General features: G+C 43.4%; 1 protein-coding gene across 1 annotated transcript in view; it reads right to left on the bottom strand.

Moving 5' to 3' along the window:
- Positions 1 to 3892: 3892 nt before the first annotated feature.
- The window catches only part of Dpysl3 (dihydropyrimidinase like 3), a 107077-nt gene continuing 90717 nt past the window's right edge, over positions 3893 to 20252 (bottom strand). The window contains exons 8-14 of the mRNA XM_027400834.2: positions 17698 to 17818; positions 13633 to 13789; positions 12593 to 12734; positions 9360 to 9530; positions 7802 to 7981; positions 5751 to 5913; positions 3893 to 4387 (exon numbers count right to left, since the gene is read on the bottom strand). Of these exons, the coding sequence (XP_027256635.1) occupies positions 4299 to 4387; positions 5751 to 5913; positions 7802 to 7981; positions 9360 to 9530; positions 12593 to 12734; positions 13633 to 13789; positions 17698 to 17818 (1023 nt within the window). The 3' untranslated portion in view covers positions 3893 to 4298. The remainder of the gene's footprint in view (positions 4388 to 5750; positions 5914 to 7801; positions 7982 to 9359; positions 9531 to 12592; positions 12735 to 13632; positions 13790 to 17697; positions 17819 to 20252) is intronic.

Here is a 20252-nt window from a genome sequence, read left to right as displayed (position 1 = left end):
AAATCAGCTTTCTGAAGAAACAAAGCGTGTGGATTTACATGGGAGTTTTCCCTCCAAGTCTAGGCTTTGGGAAATAAGTAGATTGTGTTTACAGAACAGTAGAATAACAAGGGTTGGCTAAAGACAGAAACACATGAAAGTACATTGCAACCTTTGAGAGTTCCGTCTCAGAATCAGCTAGATTTATGCCCCAATAAATGTTTTTTATACTATTAGTGAAGGTGATTGTTTATAAGAAAAACTTTATTATTCTCCAAAGTTTCAAGCAGCATTGTCAGATCAATGGCCAATGGTTCAAAATCAATGAAAACTGTCTGCAGTTACCTCTGTTTTCATCAGGTCTGTTATTCATCTACCAACTAAGTCTTACAATGGGGGATCTTTCTCTTCACGTTGTGTGTGTTTTATGCAGTGTGTGTGTGTGTGTGTGTGTGTGTGTGTGTGCGCGCGCGCGCGCGTGTGTATGCTTGTGTGTTCCTGTGTTAAATGTGTACATTTATGCACGGCTGTGCATCTATGTGCATGATCCTGGAGGCCAGCGGAGGACACCAGCTGTCCTGCTTTATCATTTTCTTCCATGGAAACAAGGTCTCTCACTGAACCTGAAGTCAGTAACCTTAACTATCCTCTTGTCTCTATCCTACCCCAGCAAAAACTGGTCATCTTGGATTTCTATGTGGATGTTGGGATTGGAGCTCAGGTCCTTATTCCTAACACGTCAAGCACTCTTACACACTGAATAATTGTCACAGTCTCCCAGAGTTTCAATATAGTAGGTGAAATAGTAATACATGCACAAAAAAACTAGAGAACGATGTTGGTAATTTTATAATTATTTTAATAACCAGGTTTACATTAACAGTCACTTGATGAGCTTTTCTTCTCTTTAATTTCAGCTAACTTGATACACAGTTTTCTTCACGGTTCAAACCAAACAGCTCTTCAATTTCTGAGCTGCCTCACAGGTATCACAGGTCACAGGGAGACTCACTGTCTGTCCATAGCCACCAGACACAGAACTGAACACCCACACACCATGTCTCAAAGGGGAATTACAAGGAGGGCTGGCTGCCTGGGCCAACCCATGACTGCATCAGGATACAAGCTGGGCTGTCTAAGAGAGAAGACCTGGGGGCTCAGGGCAGGAATCAAAATTGGGAAGCCCCAGCTTCTCCCAAGGGACTTGGCAGGATGAGCAGAATGGAGGCCAGAGTTAGGAGGCAGAGTTAGGAGATGACATGAGCCCTCTGGGTATTGTCATGAAGAAATCACCAAAGAACCACTGGAATTTGAAGGAGGGGAAAGGCTATTTTGAAGGATGACTACAATTCTTTTAGTTTCAAAAAAAATCTTAGGAGTAAGAGAAATATTTCCACTGGGGAAAATGATTTCAATGCTCCACAACAATCTTCTCAACCACTCAAGCCTGTGGCCCTTTCAGAACCAGAAGGAATGTCAACAGATTGCTATTTGGGCTTAGAAATAACTTGAGGTTTGGAGATCACTTGGATTTTTAGAGGGGCTGGGGGTAAAATTCAGATTACAAAGCTTCTTGAGAGAAGATAGTACCCATCATGCCCTCCCACCCTTGGATGGGATGCCAGGGAATTTGGAGGATGTCCTCACTCCTTGTCACTTTCCTTCCTAAAACTCAGTGACAGGAGCTGTCCAATGTATCTATGGAGCAGAACCAATTACGATATAAAATTTTACTCAAATAGCATGTTGCTTAGAAAATTCTCATGTTAAGAAAATAGTGGGGGAGTCGTCAAAGAATTCACAGGAATTTCTGTGTTTGGGTGTTACTAGTAATGAATGAATAAAAGGTGTCCTAAGACCCTGGCAGCCCACCTTGATAACTTCAAGAAGCCACACCTCAGACTGGGAACACTTGAGTGGATCAAAGTTTCGACACAGTAGCACATTTTGGAAATTCCAAGGGTAGTACAGATGCCCCAGAGAAGCGTGTTTTTCATGACCAGGGAAGCCCTGGAGGGATGAGTTGGTCTCAGCCATGGGAAACCACTTGGTTGTGGTGGCCCAGAATTAGTTAATTTACACGTCTCTTCCTTTATCTGTTGGCAACTGATGGTACTACAACCTATAATGCAGCCTAGATTGGCTATTGAGGTATATGTTATTCATGCTTCAGATCTGGAAAACTCGTATTAAAATTCATTCTGAATTTCCTGGAGAAATCTGCAAATCTTTGAATTATAATTCAAAATTACACTTTCCTCAATTGTCTTCTGATGAAGAGCTCATTAGAATGAAAGCACCATAAGAGCTCTAAGCAGCAAGATTCCCTATTGTGAAGTTCCAAAGCCCTTTTCCACAATTGCAGCAGAAACCAACTTGCTCAGGAAAACCCTCTTTCTCTGCTATTTCCAAAACCCTTCATAGTCAAACTGTTCATGTCTCTCTACTTCTCATTTTCATTACAACTTGCGGTCAGGTATGGAGGCTCCATGTGTGGGTAGCACAGTGGCAGGGTGCTTGCCCAGCAGGTGAGATTCCAGGACTCCATTGTCTAGCTCCATAAAACAAATGAACAAAAATCCTCCAACTCCAAAAATACAAAACAAACAAAAACACCAGCAAGTTTCTCCTAAGTACTTAGAAGGTTTGTGAGCCCTGCTCTGGTCATCAGAGTACTTAGTACACAGTGTGGAATTTCTTACCAAGAGGGCCTCCAGAGCACCGAAGTCTGAGCCAAGGGAGATAGCATGTTGATTGCAGGAGAGTCTACAGGTCTCTCCAGACCCCTGTATTGCTCATAGAATCTGTTTAACAATGGGTTTTGGAAATTGTGTGACAGGACTCGGACTTCCCACTCCAAGAGACAAAAGGTGGTGTCAACATCGCTGCCTACTCCACTTATGTGTCAAGCCAAGAAGGGTGTATTGTATCATTTCATACATCTCACCCTGGAGATTTTAGTACCTATTAAAAAGTGACATCCCCACCGGGTGGGACCTGCTAGCAGAAGAGGAAACAATTCAATTTAGAATTGAAAACATGGTTCTACATAGTGTATTCCTGCTACTCAACGCTGCCTTCCCCAAATCTCTGCTTTACTCCCATAGGCGCTAAGGTTACTATTAGGGTCAAAATTAAGAACAACTGAGAGGCTGGGTGGTGGCACATGCCTTTCTTTCCAGCACTAGGGAAGCAGATGCAGGCAGATCTCTGTGAGTTTGAGTCCAGCCTGGTATACAAAGCTACACAGAGAAACCCTGTCTCAAAATACAAAAAAGAACTGAGAAAGTTAGTTTTCCAAAAAGTTAAAAAGAAAAAGTAAAATCCCAAATGTGTTTGGATCTGAGAAGATCAAGAGATAGGCAGTCACACCACCCTTGATTTTACCTCTGCCATGGCCTTAACTCAGCAGCCAAGAACATGGGTATCCCCTCAGCTTGAGGGCAGGAGAGTAAGAGTTGCCTCCCCAGGCATGAGAGGAAGGTCACGGAAATGTCACTGCTCTCCAAACCAGAGCCTTGCTGCACCTTTATGGCAGCCTTTGATGGACACCAAGGAAGCAGAAGAGACCTCTCCATGTGTTCTGCTGTGTGGCCCTCACAAGCCAGAGAAGAGGATTAGAAAGCAACATGAGAAAGAGGCCCAAGCAAACAATGGCATCATGAAACAGATAGAAGAACTGGCTGGATTCCAACATTTAACAAACAATGAAAGAAACAATCTACTAGGAAAGATGTGACAAACTCCAAACCCAAAGTCCTCCTCCTGCCTTAGCAGATCCCAGGAGACAGTGATGGAGCATCCAGCAGCCATTGTCCATGGAAATTAACAAAAATCAACACAACACACTGTGCCCTTCTGCTCACCCAGCCCACCCACCTCATTCCTACCCACCCCACTCCAGCCCCTTTGTGCCCAAAACCTTGCCCTGGGCTCCCACCACCCAATCTCCCAAAGAAACCTCCAGTCTTTTATTAATTTTCTTGACATCCCAGCTTCATCTGTCCCCTCGCCGTAAGATGCAGTGCTACATATGCTCTCAACACTATAATATGCAGACTCTACCTTAGTGGCCTGTCTGATCGCATGCATGTAAGTGGGGGGGGGGGTTAAAGAATCAAGGTTATGCCTAAACAGAAATCAAAGCAATTCATAAAGCTAGGCAAGCGAGCATAACATTGGGAAACATAAGGCTTGAGGCTTATTGACTCTTTAGATCGCAACTGTTTGGATTCACTTTCCTTCTTAAATATCACTGTACCAATTTTGGCTTCGAAAAATCTCTTCTTGCTTCTGCCTCCCTGATTGGGAGGACTTGCTTAACTCAGAGATGTGATATTAGAACGGCCTCCAGGGGGCGCCACGATGCGTTTGCTGGCTGAACGGACACCCTCATCCACTTGGGTGCCTGCAGATGGAGACAAATTTCCAGGGAGAAACAAGGGGATACAAGGGTGTGGGGGAAAGAAGATGGAGAGTAACTTTAAGAGTCAATGATATTAAGAACTTTCGTGGTGCACAAGAAACTTTACACCAAATCTTAAAATTTGAATATTCATACTCTGTAGGGAAATCCACATTCCTCCCTAGAGTTCATCTGGTGCTGCACACATCAATCATATTAGCAAGAACATGAGGATGACTGCTTATACTGACCGTGGCTGTCCATGTGCCAAATCCCATGGATTATTCCACTCATCCACACTACTGTGGTTTGGGAGAAAAATATTTTATTGGTCCATGACAGACGGGTGCTGGAGAGGGGAGGTCACCTGTCCAAGGCCTCCAAGTTGGAGGGCCAAGGTCTCCTGTTTATGCAACTAGAAGTGCTAATGTGTACTTCATCCCATTCAGAAAGAAGCCTCTGAATGTTTAAGGACTGATGTGGCCATAAAGCCACAGAAAAAGGTGAACACACTCCAAACTCCTTGGGAACACACTCAATGGCTTAGGAAAGTTTCAAAATGTTGAAGCCTTTTTTCCCCCCTAAATCTACTTCCTTTCCTCCATGGTCTCTACTCCCTCTGCTCTTTCCCTTCCTTTCTGTGGATGCTGTGGCCTCACCTTTAAATATGGCTTAAATATGTCCTGTCACTTGCACATTTTCCATCCTACGGAAGCACACCTATATTTACCGCCCCCACTCAAGCACAGCTATGGAGTAATTAAAACAATCATCCATGGTAAAGTGTTTTTGGAGATTAGGTGGGATCAGTAATGTGGGAAACACAAGGTAAATATTCACTGAGTGCAAGTCAGTGGATGCTATTGCTGGCATCATTTTTACTAGGGAGAGGAATTAGTCTCTGAGAAGCTGTTGCTGAGGAACATAAAAACAAGTCTAAGTTTTATGTGCACTGAGATTTGAAAACATACACACACACACACACACACACACACACACACACACACACACACGCACACACACACACACCATAATTCTTAAACACTTATATAGAAGACTGTTAGCACTTCATAGTGGGAATCAGCTCCATTAACCTGACATCAGCTGGTAGAATCTCTAAGTAGAATCTGCTGTCATTTGAACTTGACATCAAACATGACAATGCCTTGTTTGACTTCCTTACCAGGACAACTTGCTGATTAGGAAAACTTTTCTATCTCCATAGTGATCATCTCCCTACAGAGGACACCAGAGCTGGGCCAGCAAATGTATTTTACTTGAATTTGCAGGATGTTTGTAGTCAAGGGATGCTGGTCTTTTCCCCCACTCTCCTCCTTTCCTCTCTTCAGCAGCTCATTCCACTCACCTGACAGGCTAAATCCCGACTGATGGAGGTTCCTCACTGGAGGGTTTGGCCGAGTGGGAGAGCCACGAGTAGAGCCAGCTGGGGTGCCCCCCTTGGGGGTGGTGGTCAAGTCAAAAACGGGTCCATCATACATGCCCCTTGGGACTGCATGCAGGTCTGCCATCTGCAGCCAGAGAAACATGTCACCAGGCATTCTTACATTCAATGATCCAGCAGTGTAGAATGTGCTCTGAGAGGTGTAATTGTATTGGTAAAAAGAGTATGTGGAGGGGAATCCAGGACAAACAGCAGAAAGGGATGTGAAATAAGAGACATGACACAAGAAACAAGGTGGGTATCATCCAGGAAGGGCTCTGTAGATGTGAGATGCCATCTGGACCAGTGCTACTCAACCTTTCTGGTGCTGTGACCCTTTAACACAGATTCTCATATTGTGGTGATCTGCAGCCATAAAATTATTTTCGCTGCCACTTCATAACTGTTAATTTGCTACTGTTATGAATCATAATGTAAATATGTATTTTCCAATGGTCTTAGCCAACCCCAGGAAAGGGTCATTCAACCCCCAGGTTGAGAACCACTGCTCTTCTAGAATCAAATGACCCTGTGATGTTCTTGGGCTTTCAGGAGGCAAACAGCTGAGTGAAGGCTTAGCTCTGATACAGGTGGCAATGGTGGCAGCAGAGGAATGAACAAGGACAGCCTCCTGGAAGTAGGAACATGATGGAATAGAACTGTACTATCAGGACAGCTGGAGAAGTGCCATCAAGAAGGACCGACATCTTAGATGAGGTCACTGTGGACATGAGATCCCATGGGAGACCCACCCAAGACTTTTCAGAGTTTCTCATATTCCAGGGATGTGAAGCCCTAAACTCGGTGTCTGTGGTCTGACCCACTGCCCTTTGCCTGTGAAACTGCCTGGGGACTGTGGAGCCAGTCAGCAATATCAATCAACTATGTGTTCTGTGCTGCAATTGTGCCAAGAGCTGGCTTATAGCTTTATGAATCATGCTGTGTTCCCAGAGGCATTTATGTTCTATGAGATTAGGATGGTCAGACCACCCAAGGAGGGAGCAAAGCCTGCATGTGAGCTCCATCACATCACTGGCTGTAGTGTGGCAGTGGGGACATGCATCCCCATGAGTCGGACAGTGAAGATGGGCCAGGATGAGGCCTCTATGGAGCCCTAGCCCTGCCCTGCCTTCTGTGCAGTAACCTGGGCACAGTGCAGCTGTCCCTCATGGGAGGAGGAATGCCTCAGTACTCCCCACCCTGTAATACTATAGCTGTGGAATTCTGTGGTTCCAAAATCTAAGTCATAATAAAAAGTCTATACTGTGGAATTTGACTTTTATTCCCTTTTCTAGTAAGATAAAACTTGCATAGAGAGCTTACACCTCACACTTCAATCTCAGTCTCAGGGCCTTGTCTAACTTTGCTTTGTGGAGGCAAGTTCTAGGAATGGCTGGAAGCTGGAGAGGGAGTAGAGGGACTCTGAAAACAATGCTCAGGCCCTATGTCTACATCAATACAAACTACTGTGTGTGTGTGCGTGTGCATGCGCGTGCGTGCACTCGAGTGTGTATGTGTGTGTTTGCATGTATGTATGTATGTATGTATGTATGTGTGTGAGAGATCAAGAGAGAGTGTGATGGGAGAGAAAGGGAGAGAGGATGAGAGGATTGTGGACATTTTTTTCCTAGTGGAGCAACCTTGGGCGGCCTGGAAGAGAGATGGCTGGCAACAACTTGTCCTTGTGTTAAGCCTTTGGGAATAATTTTTCCATGAAAATATCATATCATTACATCAAATCCTTCCAATTTTAAACTAAAGTACTTTAGCAATATGGGGAAATTATTCAGGGAAATAAAAGTGTTCTTGCCCAAAACATTTTCAGAAATAGCCTGCAAGTTCTATGCACCATTTCCTTAGCACCAAACTGTGGTTTTTGCTGTGAGGGTTAAGAAGCCTGGTCCTCTCATCCCAGGGACCAAATGGGACCCCATGCCCCATGCCCTTTCTAACCTATAGGCCTCATTGACACTCACCTTCCTCCTGGCTTTAATGCGCTTATAGACATAGTCAGAGAATGGGCTGCAGGGAATGAAGCGACCAGCCCCCTGGGTCACATGCAGATTGCCGTCTTCCAGCATGATCTTGCCCTGGCAAATAACCACCAGAGGTGCCCCACGTAGCTCCATCCCTTCAAAGATGTTGTATTCTGCAACCTGGATTCAGGTACAAAGACACAGTCAGACCATGAGTATAAGACGAAAAGAAAGAGGAATGGGGTAATCTGTGTTTTAGACCCTGCCTTCAGTGTCTCTAGGAATGGAGTTATCAGGGAAAGCCAGGCAAGGCTTGGGACACAACTGCCTGGTTTGATAAGAAACAGGGGACTGACACAGACTGGATAAAGAAGCCTCAAGTAAAGCAAAATGCCTCACTTGTATTAAGATCTTTAATTGAAATTCTATTTCCACTGCCAGCTGTATTCCAAACTCAGCTACAAGACCCCTAGGGATGCTGCTGCACATGGAGCCTATGCTGAGAGATGTGTGGAGTGACCCAAGGCCCTGTGGCCTTGCCCAGGGAAAATTCCATGACATGATGTGAGTTAGTGTTTAAGCATAGGTCATCATCATCCAAAATTGGATTTCTGTCTATCTTACTCACTTGTTCAGTAGAAAGACAGCACTGCAGGGGGTCAGGGTACTAGCTTGATTCTAGGATTGGAATGTCAGCTCCACCACCAACTACATAAATTATTTACTTTCTATGCATTTCTAGAAATTAAGCAAAACTACAAAAAGAAGATAGTAGTACCCACCCAAAGGTACCCACCGTTCATGAGATTCATGTAGTAGAAAGCCAGGCCTCTTAGGGAATTATTTTTACTACCAATTATTTAGTATTTCTTTAAGGTATTAGATTTGGGTTTCAGTTTCTTAGGAGAATTGAAGGGAATAATGGAGATATTTGACATTCTCTTCATTCAAAACATAAAGTCTGTCTGAGGTTCTGCCATCTCGGAAGCATGTGGAGAAGAGCTTCCTCTCTATGCCTCCAACCCTGAGTGGCCAGGAAAGGCAGAGCTCCTCTGTTGACTGCTTCACTCATGAAAGCAAGAGAAAGAAAGAAATGGTTGAAGGTTTTCTTATGCCTATAAAACTCAAGGCAAGCCGGGCATTGGTGGCACACGCCTTTAATCCCAGCACTTGGGAGCCAGAGACAGGCGGATCTCTGTGAGTTCGAGGCCAGCCTGATCTCCAGAGCGATTGCCAGGATAGGCTCCAAAGCTACACAGAGAAACCCTGTCTCAAAACACCAAAAAAGAAAAAAAAAAGAAAAAGAAAAGAAAACTCAAGGCAAACTGGACTTGGGAGCACATGCCTCTTATACCATCACTAAGGAGGAAAACATAGGGTTATCAGCAAGGAGACCTTGCTCTCAAAACCACAAAGAATACACAGACAAAACAAAAAGCTCTTTGTGGCTAGATTACTATTGCAGTCCATCCTGGTGTCTGAGACTGGAACACCCTATAAGCTTATTCCTCTGAGTCAGCTCTACACACTTTCTCCATCCCACCAGCCCATGCCTCACCGATTGGTGGTTCTTGGCAGAGACAATCTTCACAGCATCTGGATCCCAGATGACCAGGTCGCTGTCAGAGCCCACAGCTATTCTCCCCTTGCGGGGGTACAGGTTGAATATCTTGGCAGCATTGGTGCTAGTCACAGCCACAAACTGATTTTCATCCATCTTTCCTGTGGCCTATTGAAATACAGAGATTGCGTGTCTGTGCCTGTCTCCAGGTGGATGGCAGCTCTACAAGTGCCCAGCTTCTGAGTTCAGAGCAATGGGACCACAAAGGCCCAGGACTACAAAGGTACTGAGCACAGATTCCATCTATTCAGCAATCTGGGGGATCAGCTGGCCAGTCTGAACTCCACAGGGAAAAATATAGAAGCACACTACTTATGGGGGATGTCCTTCTGGATATATGTTTTTTCTTATTGGTTGATGAATAAAACACTGTTTGGCCAATAGAGGCAGGAAGATAGGCAGGACTAGGAGATGAGGAGAATTCTAGGAAAGGTAGGCAAAGAGACTGCAAAGAGAGGCCATGTAGGATATCAGGAAGATAAGATACATCTGGCATTCTCTGGTAAGATAGGGTAATGTAAAAATACATAGATTAATAGAAATGGGTTAATAACTAAGACAGAACTAGCCAGTAAGAAACCCTAGCCATCTACCAACAGTTTAATAATATAAGTCTTTGTGTGATTATTTGGACCTGAAGGGCAGAGGGATGTGGTGGCACAAGAAAAACTCTAGCAACATGTTGCTTAACATAGAAGTTTACTTCTCCTGAAGAATGCATTTTTCCTAGCTATGTACATGTAGATTACTTGTATTTACTTCTACTATTTCCCAAGAAGACCAGAGGGAATTTACAGTAAGAAAAGTGAGTTTAAGCCCCTTCTTCAGGTACATGTATTAATTTCTATGATCAAAAGATAAATATTCAGAGCCTTACAGATGGTGACAGTAGATAGGCCTGTGTTAAAGAATTATGTCTTTTTTCAGCTACATGTTTGTCTAAGGTTTCAGGGTGTCCTTTCATGAGCATGTATCATGTTGCAAATTTAAAAAACTAAAGTTAAGAGTTGCTAAAGAACAAGGATATGTTTTAAGAAGTGATTTTGTTGTTCTGTGACCATCACAGAGTTCTCTTACACAGTAAGTCATCTATGATATCACTAGGGTCTTAATCGTACACAGAGGACCAATTATAGGTTTCATATGCACAGGAATATCTGTATGCAACATATATAAGCCTTATATTAATTTTAACCAAATTCAGATAGAATCTGTAAAGATAAAACATTGTGGGAGTGACCAACCAATGACTGGCCCAGGCTGAGACCCACGACATGAGAGTGAGCCCAACACTGATGCTGCCTGGAGCATCAGGACCCAGAAGCTATCTGGCCCAGAAACCTAGAATAGAACAAAACACAACTGGAGAAAAAAATCAATGTAATTATGCCTAACAATAATCTGCTATACTCATAGATTGGTGCCTAGCCCAAGTGTCATCACAGAGGCTTCATTCAGCAACTGATGAAAACAGATGCAGAGACCCACAATCAAATAGTAGATTGAACTCTGGGAATACTGCTGAAGAGAGGGAAGAAAGATTGTAGGAGTCAGCAGGGTCAATGACATCACAAGAAAACTCAAAGAATCATCTAACCTGGTCCTGTAGGAGCTCATAGAGACTGAACCAACAACCAGATAGCTTGCATGGAACTGACCTATGCTCTCTGCATATATATTGCAGCTATACCGTTTGTTCTTCTTATGGGACTCCTAACAGTGGGAGCAGGGGATGGCTTTGATTCTTTTGCTGGCTTCTGCAACCCTATTCCTTATAATGGGTTGCCTCATCCAGCCTTAATATGATGGGAGGTGCTTAGGCTTCCTGCAACTTGATATAGCCTGTTCTGTTGATATCCATGGGAGCCTACCATTTTCTGAATAAAAATGTAAGAGGAGTGGATTAGAGGGGGGAAGAAAGAAGGTGAAGGACTAGGAGAAGAGAGAAGGGAAACTGTGGTCAGGATATAAAATAAATAAATATTTTAAAAAATAGGCAAAAGTCAACCATATGAGAGAAGAGACAAAAAGGTTGTACTTTCTCTTTTCATGAAACAAAGCTTAAGTGTAGAAAGGATTAGTTTTCAAACTCAGTCTGAAGATTATGTACTGGTTGGTTTTGTATGTCAGCTTGACACAAGCTAGAGTCTTCAGAGCAATGAGCCTGGGCTGAGGAAATGCCTCCTTGAGATCCAGCTGTAAAACATTTTCTCATTTAGTGATCAAGGTGGGAGGGCCCAGCCCCTGGTGGGTGGTGCCATCCCTGGGATGCTGGGCCTGGGTTCTATAAGAAGGTGGTTGAACAAGCCATGGGAAGCATTCCAGTAAGCAGGTCCCTTCCAAGGCAGCTCCTGCCTATTTGATCCTGCCCTGTTTGAGTTCCTGTCCTCACTTTCTTCAGTGGTGAAGAGCAGTGCTGCATGAAGTGTAAGCCAAATAAAATAAACCCTTTCCTTCCCAGCTTGCTTTTTGGTCATGGTGTTTTTTTTCACAGCAATAGAAACTCTGACTAAGATGGCTTCCCAGAACTCAAGAATATGGGTCTTTTTAGGTTGACCATGTAGATGAATGAGACATTAGTTCAGAGACACTGTACTGGTATTACACATAGGGGGGTGACTGTACAATGGGTTTCTTATGAATTTTACTGAAATCATTGGGAGTGTTTCATTGATATGTTTATTTCTTTCATTAGTCTTTATGATACAAACAGAGAAAATAAAAAGATGCTACTTGGCCTAGAGACACTAAGAGTTCAAACACCCTCAGTGTGGGATGCCTTTGGTGTGACTTGGTGGCTTTAGGCACAGATGTCTTTTCAAAGCATCATATTTAATCCTTTCAAAATTATTTACAAAGCTTTTCAAATACAGAAAAAAATGGATGCACTATCATCTTAATCACAGATCATTCATGAAAGCAGATGAAGGAATTCTATGTATGGAAGCTCCTTAAGAGTTCTAGACCTCAAGAGTCATTTCTAGAAGGATGAGCTACCTGGCTCCATGAACATTTCAGCTTGTCGAGACCTCACCTTCACCATGTGATTGAGTCCCCTCTAGGGCATCCCTGAGAGACAGTGTCTTAACTTGATTGGTGCCTGGTTCTTTGATTTGTTCCATTGGTATTTCAGCCTGGGCCACCCTCCCTTGACTACCTCAGTCCCTTACCACAGCTTTGTCCCAGATGACAGACATGCGCTCCTCCACACCATTGGTGCCCTCAGGGATGGCTGTGAAGTTGTCCTTCCCAATGGCTTTCTGAGCAGTGCTGAAGGTACAGTGGGCACTTCCAGAGAGCTGCAGATCACCACTGGAAAAGGAGAAAGATTACATGACCAGGAGAGATCTCTGGAGAACACTGGGTGTGTGGGGGCAGAATCATGTCTTCAGTTTGAAGTCACTCTGTCCCTTACTAAGCTGTCTGAGTGACTTTGGGTAGTTTCCTTCTCTCTCTGGGCTCAGTTACCCATCTAGAAAGCAAGGAAGTAGAGTTAGGCCATGTCTTCTGTGGCCAAAAACAAAGAATCCAATGAGGGCTAGAGAAAAGAGTCAGTGGTTACTAGCACTTGCTGCTGCTGCAAAGGATCTTTTGATTCTCAGGGGCCACATTAGGTGGCTTGCAACTGGCTCTAACCCCAGTACCATGGTATCTCATGCCTCCTTCTGGCCTCTTCGGGAAACTGCACATGAGGTGCATATAAAGACAAGTAGGTAAGAACTGGCATATAGGTATGCATGTTTGTACACACATACACACACACACACACACACACACACACACACACACACACACACAGAGTCATAAACATATAAGGACTCAAATGACCGGTAGCCTGATTTTGACTCTCCCTATAGTTACTGGCTAAGTGTCATCATGACAAATGCTTTGAGTTCTGACAAATAACTTTAAGAGTCTTGACCATCAGTTGCTTAATCTGTAAAATGGTGATAATAGTGCCTCACTAATAAAGTTGTTATGAGGGACAAGGGTCAGCATAAGCTTAGTGCATAACAGGAATCATGTACTAGGACCATTATTCACACTGGAATTGTGTCATCAACTGAATTGTACTGTAGAAGAACTAGCTTTCTGTTTGCACGACTGCTGGAGAATTTGACGTTGCAGACTCTCAGCTACCACCTAGACCACACTACAGCAGCCCCTATCCCAGTTGACTCCACAGGACACATGATATTCCTGCACCAACCTGGCCAGCAACGAGTTGATATAGTCAGGTGTGGTTGGGTCAGGGCTCAGAGGTGGGGATGTCACAAATGCAGCTGCCTTGGCCCAGTTCTTACTCCAGTAATGAGTTCCATCTATTCCGAGGCTGGCCGTGATGGGTTCGCCAAAGACCACATTTCCTGGAAAGAATAGATGTTAGGTTTGCAAGAAATATATACTACTCCAGTCCAGCATACCTAATCAGAATTCTAACTCTCAAGGCTTTATCTATGGAGTGAGGCAATCCTGGGATTCAAGTCTTTATCAACAGCTTTTCTAGTCTGTATTTTTATTAAATGTGAACCAATTTGTATTCTGTAAGTAAGAAGAAGCCACTAGTTCTAAGGTGTGGCAGTAAAACTCACAGTTTGAAAGCAATTTTAAATTTGACATGAAGAAAATAAAACTATATACTAAAAAAAACTATATAAAAAAGAACCATGCTCATTTTGAAATGTTAAAATGGCAAAGCAATGTGTCCTAGATCTGATAATATGATAAGCTATTTACTTCTCATACTTGTGAGAGGACTTAGCATCCATGAAGTGCTAGGCACATTGTAGATGCTCGATAAATACTAATTTCTTGTGTGTATGAGTGTGTGTGTGTGTGTGTATGTGTGTGTGTGTGTGTGTGTGTGTGTTATGTGAATACAAGTCAATTTTGATGATATTTATGCATGTGTACACAAGGGTGTAGAGGTCAGAGGTCATTGCTGGATGCTTTTCTCCATTGTCCTTCATCTTACTTTATGAAGTAGGATCTCTCACTGAACTGGCAGCTCAGCAACTGGACAAGATTAAGTGGCCAGCAAGACAACTGGGGACGTCTTCATCATACCTACAGCTTATGAATATGAGAATAGACCACCATGCCAGCTTGTTGCTCATGCTTGCAAGGCGGACACTTAACAATTGAGCTCTCTCCACAGATCTGACTTCTTTACTGTCTACACTTTGACACTATAGAGCCCCAAAATCCTGGTTGTGCTCATCATTGCTGGGAACTCTGCTACAGGGGCAAGATTTGGGCCTACAGTGTAAACCCATTCTGGAGGCTAAGAGGCTCTTACATGTTTTTACTTTGTTGATGTTTTGTTTTTTTAATTGTTGTTTCCCTCAGCTATGCATTTATCATTATGACAAACGGTGACTTGATACTAGAGGCCCAGCATTAAGATGGGGCTGGCCCTTGGATGCTATATTAAGCTCTTATTGAATGTTTTTAAAAAAGAGATAATGATTCAAAAGGAAATGCTTCTCCCCAAAGCTGGTAGGCCCCTCATTTCTCTGCATCAGTGTCTTGGGACAAGAATATGCGAATAAGCCTTTGGCATCTTTAATCTTCATCTTTTTCTGGCTTCTGCCATCAGAGTTTGCACAGTCATATTCCAAGGGATTTCATAGGTGGGGTTATAGAGAGGTTTTGACTCATTTCAACTTCAATCAATTGTTAGGGATTTCATGGAATACTAAGTAGGACAGAATTCTATCAATATTTTGGTTTCACTAGAAAATATCCATGATTGATTAGTGACTTTTGCCACAGAAAAAAAGAAGAAAATACCAGTGGTTCACCTGTGCATCCCAGCCTTAGGGGAAGGTGTTAACAAGGACTGACAAAAATATAGGACCAGGAAAAAATGAAGAAGAGAGATTCAAGGAAAACACTCAGCTATTACCAGTAACTCATCCTTAAGAGAGGATCAACTGTTACTTGGGACTCCTTTTAGGAGACGTTGATAAAACTAAAGTTCTCCATTGTATTTGAGTTTCAATACTGAACTGCCCACCCAATTTCATCAATTTCTTCATTTAAAGCTTGATGATAGGAATGCCCCTATTAAAAAAATAGATAATAAAAAATGCCCCTAGAACAGAGCTGGGAATTCTGAATTTAGAATATTAATTTCAGCACTTCACTGTATTGCTTTCTCTCTCTCTCTCTCTCTCTCTCTCTCTCTCTCTCTCTCTCTCTCTCTGTGTGTGTGTGTGTGTGTGTGTGTGTGTGTGTGTGTGTGTATGCCCATGTCTGTCTGTGTGTGTTTACGTTCACACCTCAACTCTAAGTTTCTAAACAATTGCTTTGTGAACAGAGATACAACCCCTACCCTGGCTTTAAGCTGCAACCTTTTAATATTGATTAGAGCATCAGAGTTCTTAAAGAGCATTGGTGATGGGTCAAGAGACTCCTTGAGACTTGAACAGGAACAGATTCGGGAAAAAGGAATGAGCTAATGCTCCATCTTCCTGCTGGAGGTACTCCCGATTCTCCCTGAGAACGGAATAACCAATACATGTTCCCAGATTCAATATCCCCAGCCTGTTTTGTCACCAAATTACACATCCTCTTCACCTTGTAGACACAGCTTTGTGAGTTCTCCTTACCAGAAAACCACAAGCCAGAAGGCTAGTGGAAAGACATATCTACCAAGAAAATGAACAGGGGCAGCGTACCCTTGAAAACAATCCATCCTCCCTCCGGGTTCCCTGGTTATTCTAAGCATAGAGCTCATTTAGGGCATGAACACCAGCAGAGGGCTTGAGAGGTTACTGTACTGGTTGGTTAGGGCTGGGTGGTAAGTGTGGTGGCCTCTCCTCTTCCTTTTCCCCTGTCCTCCCCACCCTACTTCTAGTAAGGAGAGTCTGACAGCTCTCCTGGTTCTCCTGGATGCCTTTCAGCCAGCAGAGTGCCATCATTAACTGCTGAGAGACAAAAAAAAAAAAAAAAAAAAAAAAAAAAAGCCAAGTTACCATGATCATGGAGAAATGGGAAATAATCCAGAACCTGACATCTAGGAAGACATTTGGACACATATAAAGTATTCTCTCCCATAGAAAGGGAGCCACTGTTCCCCAGAAAGCTATAGAGCTGAAAAACACGGCCAGAAGTAAGCCAGCCTCTTCTTAAGCACCCATGTCACCCTCACATGGAAGTTCCACAGTACCACTTAGCTGATGAATCACACATTTTTGATTTCTCTGCTCCCATTTGAGCATCAGCACATAGCAATAGCAAATACATGACTGCCTAGGGAACCTTATTTCACAATCAACACGGCCCACATCTCTGGTTTCTCAATCATGCTATTTACGTGCACAGCTTCACCACTGAGTCCATGAGCCTATCACTAAGGACAATATACAAAACTCAAACACAAAGCTTTGCAATGGGACTCAAGACACTGCAAGCCCCAGGTAACAGCAGTGGACAGCAAAGCAGAGGAGAGAAATGAGGGCAGAGCCCTGGGCCGTGAAGACGGCAGTGTAAAGACAATTGCAGTTCTTTCTAAGTTAACTTGCGTTAACCTGTAGGATCAGGTGACATGACCTGAGCCCAGGGATGAGACCTCTCAGAACAGGCTAGACAATGCAGTCTTTAGGGCATGCTTTCATTCAGGGGTGCACACAGACCCCAGACAAGATAATCCAATATTCTTAGACACTAGTTTCAGTCATTTCTTCATTGCATCCTTCACCAGGAGTTGAGAACAAATGATTCTTCCCCAACCCCATCCTCCATATCATCTATTCCTGTCACTGTTAATACTGATCATAAAACCTCCAGGGAGAAAGGAGAACCAAGAAAACATGAGATCTTTACACTACTAATATCATAGTTGAAACCTCCAAGCTCATCACACTCATTTACAACCAATACTTTTCTTTTCCCATTGCTAGTTGAAGCCAACTTTGCCTGGATCTTTGACTTCTACACTTAGCATAATATTGAATGGTATATCTGTTTATAAAGATCAGATAATGCAAACTTAGACTGGACAAATGAAAAGTGAGTCGGAGATGTGCCAAGTCTCAGAGAAATTAATTCATGTTGTTATTTCGGGCAAATTACTTAACCTTCCTGAGCCTCAGTTTACTTATATACAAGATGGGAGAAACCTCAGAACCCCAGTTGTAGACAAAGGCTTCCTAGAGAGGCAAGGCAAGGAACAGACAAGGTGCCTTTTCTATTATAGTGGACAGCCAGGATGGAAGGGGAGGAGCCACATGGTGCAGTAGGAGGCTCAAGATCCTGGAGCACCAATCACCTTTCTTCCTGGCTTGTGAGATGAGATCAGCTGCGCTTTTGCTCATGACCTTGGTGACATAGAGGGGGCAGTTGGTTTGACTGGCGATGGTGATGGCACGGAACACAGCCTCAGCTTCCAGCTACAAAGAAAAAAAAAAGTACCCAGGAGTCAGTATAATCATGAGCCTCTCACCCTGCCTCTTTAAAGGTAGTAATAGATACAGTGCTGTGTAGAGACAAAGAGACACCAGGAGGATGTTAAAATACATGACCTGAATCTGATTCTAGGATGCATGACCCCACCCCTTGTGTTTCTTTTCTGGGCAACTCGGTGCCTCCCCCATCCCTCAACAGAGAAACACCGAGAATAGCACAGGGCTGTGTCTAGAGCATGGCCTCTCTCCTCTCCCTAAATGGAAGGCTCTACTCTCCAGAGTTTCTGGGGAAACACAATTACCTCAGCATGTCTAGAATCTCTAGTGAAGACAAATAGGCACCCAAGAACATCTGGTCCTTTCCTGCAGCAATGGGTTCAGCAAATGGCTTAGTGTGATGAAGGATTTCTTATGGGAATAATTCCCAAGCCAAAGTCCACAGCAAAAACACAGTTCTTATTTCTGACCTTTTCCAACCTACTCCAACATACAATTCATGTTTTCAAATACACCAACTAACCCAGGTGCACTTACCACACTTGAAGCAATGGTTTCCCCCACATTTGTTTAACCAAGTGGGATCTGAGAGCTCGGGCTACCTTGGGTAGACTGAGAGTGAACCCTGGTTTTGCTATGTACAAGCCAGGAAACCTCAAGTATATGACACAATCACCCAGTGACGCTGCTTTGCTGTCTAAGTGGGAGTAACAGGGAGTCCTGGCATCTAGGGCTGTTGGAAGGATTGAATGATTAATCCTTTCGAGAAATGAGTGTCTGAACAGTGGCTATTGGTGTGATTGCCGACCACAGTTTCTGACCAATGTGAAGTCTACTATTGCCCAAACCTGAAGCAAGTCCTGTTTGGCCTGAAGTGGAGGCAGTGGTGACTCCTTATTGAATCATCAGCCATTCCTTCTCATATACATATGACTTTCTGAGTTAGCTTGCTCAGACCGACACTTAAAAAAAAATAGGCTCTAAAGAATTTACAGATGTCTAGTGGCTGCATGATACAAACCAGTCCCTTCATGATGAATGTGGTTCCGTTGGCTTGAGGGACTGGGTTGGCTGAGCTGGCATCCTCCAGAAGGTTCCTGGGTAAAGGTGAAGCCCCCTGAATTCCCCATACACTGCCCTTAGAGATGATGCTCTGTCACTCTGGCTGTCCTTTCTTAACAGAATCACTTGAGACCACACCTGGATGAGCTTTGAGGTGGAGAGCAGTTGGCTTTTCCTGTACTCACTCCCCCTTCACACCTTTGCTGACCACTTCAGCAGCCCCATGACCTCAGTCCTGGCCCCTTGTTAGGATATCATTCCCTCCCAGCACTGCAGAGTTTGCTACACTTTGGTGACAGGACTATCTTTGGAAGGTTACATCACATTTCTCCTTTACTCAGAAGAGCTTCTAGAGTTGTAGAGATTTACAGCTAAGTGGCCTTCTTACTAAAAAGGAGATGGGACCAGGAAAGGTTGAGGTGGTGGGGGTGGAGTGAGCTTGAAAAAACAAACCAAGGAACAAAAATAGACTTTGCTGTGAAATCCCCTGGCTGCATCTAAAGAAGTCTGTCTTGCCAGCACATCCCTCCAGTGACCAGCAGTTACAGTTTCACACACAGTGTTGACCACTGTGGCCAGCTGACACCGTATAAATGATTTTCCAGCTTTTTAAACATGGTCAGCCCCGGAACTGTCTTTCTACAAACTTCAAGTTCTTTACCACACAATGTCACCTGGCTTGGCAGCAAGAATAACTGAGACGATGTATAGAGTTAGCACTGCCAGAAATAAGTGTCCCTTAAAAAGGGCTTGGAGTTATTAGGGCACAGATTTTTTCCAGAAACTTCAAGTGTGACTAGAATGTTAATTATAATTTAATTAATCATTAATCATAACACATTGTATCAACTGGAAACCTCTAGGGAGCTGGCCATGTTCTGTCTCCATCTTGATGCTCTAATACAAGATACAAGTATATTCAGCTTATGAAAACATATAGCCTCTTTGTAGTAGGAATTTTTTCTATATTTGTTTTACATTTAGTTTTTTTTTTTAATGCTCTAGAATGGATGAGGAAAGAACAAAATCTTTAAGTTCTGGCTGTTCTGTGGAGTTTGGCATAATAGGATTAGCTTCACTGACATGAGGAATTCTTGGATCACTCAAGGTGGAGGGTCAAAACCAGCTAGCTTTCAGATTGGTGGAGATTAATTCCAAGCTCTGAGCCCTGTGCTGACATGAGAAATGGCTGACATAAGAGATAAGAAATAGCCACTAGTCACCTTTTACTGGCTCTGCAGATGCACAGCCTCTGTGCATCATTTGATGAAAGAAACCTTCCATTTCTGACCACAATCATCACTTTATTCAAATCAATAGACATAAAGCCTATGAAAAGTCTATTCAAACTTCTATCTAC

Source organism: Cricetulus griseus, chromosome 2 (assembly GCF_003668045.3).
Source record: "Cricetulus griseus strain 17A/GY chromosome 2, alternate assembly CriGri-PICRH-1.0, whole genome shotgun sequence".
In the NCBI taxonomy this organism is placed as follows: domain Eukaryota; kingdom Metazoa; phylum Chordata; class Mammalia; order Rodentia; family Cricetidae; genus Cricetulus; species Cricetulus griseus.
The sequence above is the reverse complement of the archived record's forward strand: the minus strand, read 5'-3'. Positions and strand labels throughout refer to the sequence as shown.